Below are 6,256 nucleotides of genomic sequence, written 5' to 3'. Positions count from 1 at the left end.
TGTGTGACTGTGTACATGCCAGTGTGTGTGTGTGTTTGTGTGTGTGAATATTATGTGTATTTGAGAGAGGATGTGTTTGTGTGACTGTGTACATGCCAGTGTGTGTGTGTGCATGAGTATTATGTGTGTTTGAGAGAGGGTGTGAGTGTTTGTGTGAGTGTGTACATACCAGTGTGTGTGTGTGTGTGTGTGTGTGAATATTATGTGTGTTTGAGAGAGGGTGTGAGTGTGTACATGCCAGTGTGTGTGTGTGTGTGTGAGTATTATGTGTGTTTGAGAGAGGGTGTATTTGTGTGACTGTGTTCATGCCGGTGTGTGTGTGTGAATATTGTGTGTGTTTGAGAGAGGGTGTGAGTGTTTGTGTGACTGTGTACATGCCAGTGTGTGTGTGTGTGTGAATATTATGTGTGTTTGAGAGAGGGTGTGAGTGTGTACATGCCAGTGTGTGTGTGTGTGTGTGTGTGTGAGTATTATGTGTGTTTGAGAGAGGGTGTATTTGTGTGACTGTGTTCATGCCGGTGTGTGTGTGTGTGTGTGTGTGTGTGTGAGAGTATTATGTGTATTTGAGAGAGGGTGTGTTTGTGTGACTGTGTACATGCCAGTGTGTGTGTGTGAGTATTATGTGTGTTTGAGAGAGGGTGTGAGTGTTTGTGTGACTGTGTACATGCCTCTGTGTGTGTGTGTGAATATCATGTGTGTTTGAGAGAGAGTGTGGGTGTTTGTGTGACTGTGTACATGCCAGTGTGTGTAACTGCAGCTACATTCAGATTCTGACTGTATGGAGGGAGCTCTTGCCAAGTGCAATACACCTGATTTATTATTGGGAAGATGGGCACGGAGCACTGCTGGATTTTAACGAGAGAGGGAGACAGAAGCATACACACAACAGCATCGCCCGAGAGATTCTGATCACAACTGGGAAAGATCCTTACACCAACAGGGAGACAAATGGGAGGCTGAACTGGAAGAGGGTGAGATTTATTTGTGTGTGTGTGTGTGTGTGTGTAAAGAGATTTACGCACGATTATTCCTGGTGCTGAAGGTACATCAAAAAAACCTGTTTCACTGCAGCAGAGATTGTAATCATTTGACAGTGTGTTTAATGTACCTTTGGACAGGATTTGGCCGAGGTGGGGAGAGGGTAAGGAGCAGAGTGATGTGATTCTTTCTGGGGGGGTGGGGGCTGGATTTTCTATAATTTGAGGAGCGGATCACATTTGAATCTCGAAGCAGGAGATGTTGTTATGACCCACACTGTGTAGTCTGGTAAGTGACAACCCCCCACCCCCACACACCCTCAGAAAACCTCCTTATTTTTAAAGTGAATGTTATATATTTTTTCACACCTGTTACCATGGGCCAGTGCAAAATGGAGCTGCAGATATTGCAGTCTGATGATTGCAGGGGCCAGTTCATGCTGAACACCCTCCTATGCGGTAGGACATTAATGCTTCTGTTGCAGTATTGTGGCTGGGGGAGAATGCGAAAGTTGTTGTCCTGATGCAAGTAATTCCCTCGCCTCTGCATCTCCCCGTCTCTGTGCTGCACTGGCACTTTCTTTGAGGGGAAAATATAAGCACGTTGCTGTCAGTTTACCCCCTTTGATTTGCTGGGATCTTGCTCTCCCTCTCCCCGGTGTGTGTGTGTGTGGGTGGAATTAACAAGTTGAATTAAACATGGTCTGAGGGAGGGGGGAGGCTCGAAACCTGTTCTAGGTCTGTGCTGAAGGGATTTCCATATGTGACCACCCCAGGTTGTATCTGTGTTTCCTGTTGATGCGGGGGAGACTTGGGGGTGGGGGGGGGGGGGGGGAGTGGTCTCTAATTAAACAGGGTGCCAGTCAAATGCAGCTCCAGATTTAGACAGTTCCTGTTACCCAACTTTTCCAGGTTGGGGAGGTAGCCGAGGGTGGGGGGCGGGGTGCTCAGGAATGCACCTCCATCTCCTCCCTGGCCCCAGTGTCCGTTCACTCTGGGCTGATCCACTGCAGGGGCATCACAGTCTCACTCACTTCAGCACCGGGTGGGGGGGGGGGGGGGGGGGAGGGGGGGTTGGGCTGCAATGCGAGTGAGAATCCCGGATTACTGAGTCCACTGCCCCCTCCTCTTCGGCCCAGCCTCCACCAGACACCACCCCCATTCCTCCCCCCACCCCACTACACATCTCCCTCCACCTCCTCCCTCAGCTCTGTCCCTCCCCCCCTAGCCTCTTCACTGCACCCTCTACCCCTTTACCTACCTCACCCTCCTCTCTTCCCTCTCCCACCTGCTCCCTCTCCATCTCCACCTCCCACCCTATCCTTCCTCTTCCCTCCATTCTCTTCCTCCCCTTCCCCTGTAAGCCTTTCTCCATCCCCTCCCCTGCATCTCTCTCACCCTCACCCCACTCCCTCCACTTTGACCCCCGCCCCCTCCCCCCATTTGTCTCCACCTATAGCCCCCCTCCCTCCCACTCCTCTTCCCTTCTCCCACTCCCTCCCCTCTATGTCCCCTTCATCCTCATCCCCCTTCCCTCCACCTCTTTCATTCAGCCCCTCCCTCCTCTGTGTTCCCCTCCTCTTTGTCCCCCATCCCCTCCCTCCTCTTCCCTTTACCCCCTCCCTCCCCTCATCCCTCCACCTCATCCCCCTCCCCATCCCCTCCTTCCTCATCCCTTCCCCCCCTCTTTCCCCTCTGTGTCCCCCTTCTCTCATCCTCCCCTCCCTCCATTTCATCCCGCTCCCCATCCCTTCACCCTCTCCCTCCCCTCTGTGTCCCCATCATCCTCATCCCCTTCCCATCCCCTCCCTCCCCTGTCCTCCCTCTCCATCACCCTCTCCAAAACCCCTTGACCCTTCACCTTTGCCCCTTCTCAGCTGCTGCCTCCTCCCACTCTCGACCCTACCCTTCCCTCTCCCCTCCCTCACTTGCCCGTGATTTTTCCCTCTTGCTCCCTCTCTCCAGACTCCCTCCATCATCTCCTTTCCCTCCCCTACCATGTCCATACAGTACCCCCCCACCCCCAATCCTACCCCCAATCCCCTCCCCACCCCCACCCACACGCATTTTGAGTTAATGGAAACGCTGGTTTTGGGGTTTACCTCCCACACCCCCTCTTAGTTCACAGGGGTGAGGGGTCAGCCTAGCAAGGCCCCCGGGTTGGTCAATATTTTGGAAGGGAAGGGGCGGTCTTGAGGAAGTGAAGGTTAAAGACAATCAGACACCCCCATGACCATCCCCCCCACAACATGCCCCCCCCCCCCCCCCACCAACTACCTTCCTCTATCGGTGGACATTTCACATGAGGGAGAAAGTTGGGTGATGCCTCTCAATGTTGCATAGCCTGCTGCCAGCCAATTAGGTGGGTGGCCAGAGATCCTTGCTAGTAGATTCAATTAGATTCCCTACAGTGTGGAAACAGGCCCTTCAGCCCAACAAATGCACACCGACCCTCCGAAGAGTAACCCACCCTAACCCATTCCCCTTACCCTACATTTACCCCTGACTATGGGCAATCTAGCACGGCCCATTCACCCAACCTACACATGTTTTGATTTGGCTGGTTCTCAGGATGAGCTGCACCACCCCTTCCCCTCCGACCTTGTAGGGGCACGGGGAGACGAGAGAACAAGGGTTGTAGGATCTCGGAGCAGAATCAGGCCGCTTGGCCCATTGAGTCTGCTCCGCTGTTTGGTCATGGTTGACGTGTTTCTCAACCCCGTTCTCCATTGGACGATGGGGCCCGGATCTGATTTGCTGAGCTTCTTACCGTGTTGCTCCCCCCTTCTAGATCGGGAAGGCCTGGATTTTAAGAATCTCGTAAAGATGGTGATCGTCGAACACATCGAGGAGACGAGGATTGTTTGCCTTCCAGAGCCTGAGGATGAAGACAAGGAGGAGAGGATTCTGGCCATGCTCGGGATCAGTGGAACAATCCTCAATCTCCTGGTTATTATATTTGTCTACATTTACACAACCTTGTAACGGCCTGAGACTAGGAGGTGTGGAGGGGCAAACAGAGACAGAGAGGCAGTGGTCGGGGAAGGGGGGTCATGGCAAGATGGCTGTGGGGGTCAGGAAACGAATGGAACTGGAAACTCCCAGGAGCCTGGGCCTTCCTCCTGGTCTCCGTGGAAACCGGCGACCAGGCCCCAGGCTTTAGCTTCTGGAAATGGCGGCGCGCGAACTGGAGACTCCGCTGAGGTCGAGCGACGTTGAGATCATTCCTGCCGCCGAAATGGGCCCACGGTTTATCCGGGTGTTCCGAGATCACAGAGGCCGAAGTTCGGAATTCCAGAGGTCGCGTTGGAAAGGGGGATCCGACTGGGCCCCGTTCCCTCCAGATTCCTGACTGCGGTTGAGTTGGCCTGTCACCAATCTTTGCCTCCGCCATTAACCCCCCACCTCCCCCCTCCAACTCCACCCGACCCCCTCACACCCACCCCTCAACCCCTCCCTCTCCCCTCACACCCACCTCTCCCCCTCCCCCTCACACCCACTCCTCACCTCTCCCCCTCCCCCTCACACCCACTCCTCACCTCTCCCCCTCCCCCTCACACCCACTCCTCAACCCCTCCCCCTCACCCCTCCCCTCCCCCTCACACCCATCCCTCACCCCTCACACCAACCCCTCACCCCCACCCCTCCCCAAGCTCCCTTGTGCCCCATGCGAGGGACGAGTGTTGGGAAAGCACAAAGTGGGGTGGGGGAGGGGGTAGGGGAAGCGGGGCGCAACCCCCCCCCCTCCCCCAACCCCCTTCCCTTTACGGGGAGATCTGGCTCTTCCGGAGTGCGGAGGTGGAGATCCGGTCAATCACCCAGGAGGATTGGCTTCCTGAGACGAGTGGGGGTGTAGGGAGAGTGGTGGGTGGGGGAGGTTGCTGGGATCTCAGGGAGTCACTAAGAGGGGTCTCAGGTTTGGGATTGGGTGGTGGGGGAAGGGAGGGTGTCGCTAGATCCCAACAGGCTGGGTAAGGGGGTTGGGTGGGGGCAGGCGGTGAGGGGGTGGACCAAACCTTTTTCACACGGGGAGACAGATAATTTCCGTTTCTCGTCGATTCTCCCGGGTGGTGCAGAGTTGCCGAGGGAGCGAGAATGCAGTGCCACTCTCCCCCTAGAGATGTATCAATTTACTCAATCCCTACCCCCCCCCCCCCCCACCCCCACCACCTATCTGTACCTATCCACTCTGTGAGGGAGGGGAAGAATGGACACAACCAGTGAGGGGTGCTTCACCAGGGTGGGGGAGGGTAAGGGGCGCTGAACAAGGGAGAGGGGATCAGCTATGGCTCATGGGGAACAGGGAATGTCTCCTGGGCTCCAGCGGTGGTTGGTTGATGAAGATTAGGCTTTGGCCTTCATTGAGATATCCTTGACGCTAGGCTGACCCTCGGGAGTAGGGCTTGACTGGAGACCCCTCTCCCTGAGTCTGAAGTGAGAGATTACGCCCCCCCCCCACACCCCAATCCCCACACTGCAAACCCACCCTTCCCCATCCTGCCCATACCCTCCAAGTCATTCATGGCTCACCTGCTCACTCCCAGGATAACTCCCACAGACTCAGTCCTGACCCCGTCTCCTTGTCATCTGTTAGACGGCTAACATCAACCCAGCAATCGACCCTTGATGGGCCAACCTCTGGACTCGCTTTGCACCTGATAACCTCAAGTGAACCCTATTAGCAGCCGTTGTTCCCAGTACAGGTGACAATACTCCCTGTAAGTGCCTAAGAACTCGAGTCATTCCAGCCAGGCTTCTTGCTGCTAATTACTGTTCAATGTCCATGTCCATGTGCATCGGGATCTGGACAACATCCAGGCTTGGGCTGATCAGTGGTGACTAGTATCTGTGCCACACAAGTGCCAGGCAATGCCCATCTCCTACAAAAGAGAAACCAACCACCTCCCTGTGACATTCAATGGCATTACCATCACTGAATTCTTCTATGGTGTTACCATCACTGAATGCCCCAATGGCATTACCATTGCTGAATGCCCCAATGGTGTTACCATCACTGAATCCCCCAGTGGTGTTACCATCACTAAATCCCCCAGTGGTGTTACCATCACTAAATCCCTCAGTGGTGTTACCATCACTAAATCCCCCAGTGGTGTTACCATCACTAAATCCCTCAGTGGTGTTACCATCACTAAATCCCCCAGTGGTGTTACCATCACTGAATGCCCCATTAATATTACCATCACTAAATCCCTCAGTGGTGTTACCATCACTGAATCCCCCAGTGGTGTTACCATCACTGAATCCCCCAGTGGTGTTAC

The 6,256-nt window shown here is 54.6% G+C and overlaps 1 protein-coding gene across 3 annotated transcripts; it reads left to right on the top strand.

Annotated features, from left to right (window-relative positions):
* Positions 1–792: 792 nt before the first annotated feature.
* Positions 793–4,821, top strand: tunar (TCL1 upstream neural differentiation-associated RNA). Of its 3 annotated transcripts, none has more exons than XM_072549081.1 (2): positions 793–971; positions 3,769–4,821. In XM_072549081.1, the coding sequence occupies exon 2, from the start codon at positions 3,804–3,806 to the stop codon at positions 3,960–3,962; it is 159 nt and encodes a 52-aa protein (XP_072405182.1). In that variant the 5' UTR covers positions 793–971; positions 3,769–3,803; the 3' UTR covers positions 3,963–4,821. The 3 variants fall into 3 exon arrangements, with proteins under 3 accessions (XP_072405182.1, XP_072405184.1, XP_072405183.1); XM_072549083.1 differs by lacking the exon at positions 793–971 and adding an exon at positions 1,063–1,141; XM_072549082.1 differs by lacking the exon at positions 793–971 and adding an exon at positions 1,207–1,266.
* The last annotated feature ends 1,435 nt before the right edge of the window (positions 4,822–6,256 follow it).

This window comes from Chiloscyllium punctatum, chromosome 29 (assembly GCF_047496795.1).
Source record: "Chiloscyllium punctatum isolate Juve2018m chromosome 29, sChiPun1.3, whole genome shotgun sequence".
NCBI classification, from domain to species: Eukaryota; Metazoa; Chordata; class Chondrichthyes; order Orectolobiformes; family Hemiscylliidae; genus Chiloscyllium; species Chiloscyllium punctatum.
Note: the sequence above shows the minus strand (reverse complement) of the source record. Positions and strands in the feature narration are given on the sequence as shown.

Excerpts from the sequence above, each read along its gene's own strand:
- tunar (XM_072549081.1), top strand. The coding sequence starts at position 3,804 with ATGGTGATCGTCGAACACATCGAGGAGACGAGGATTGTTTGCCTTCCA.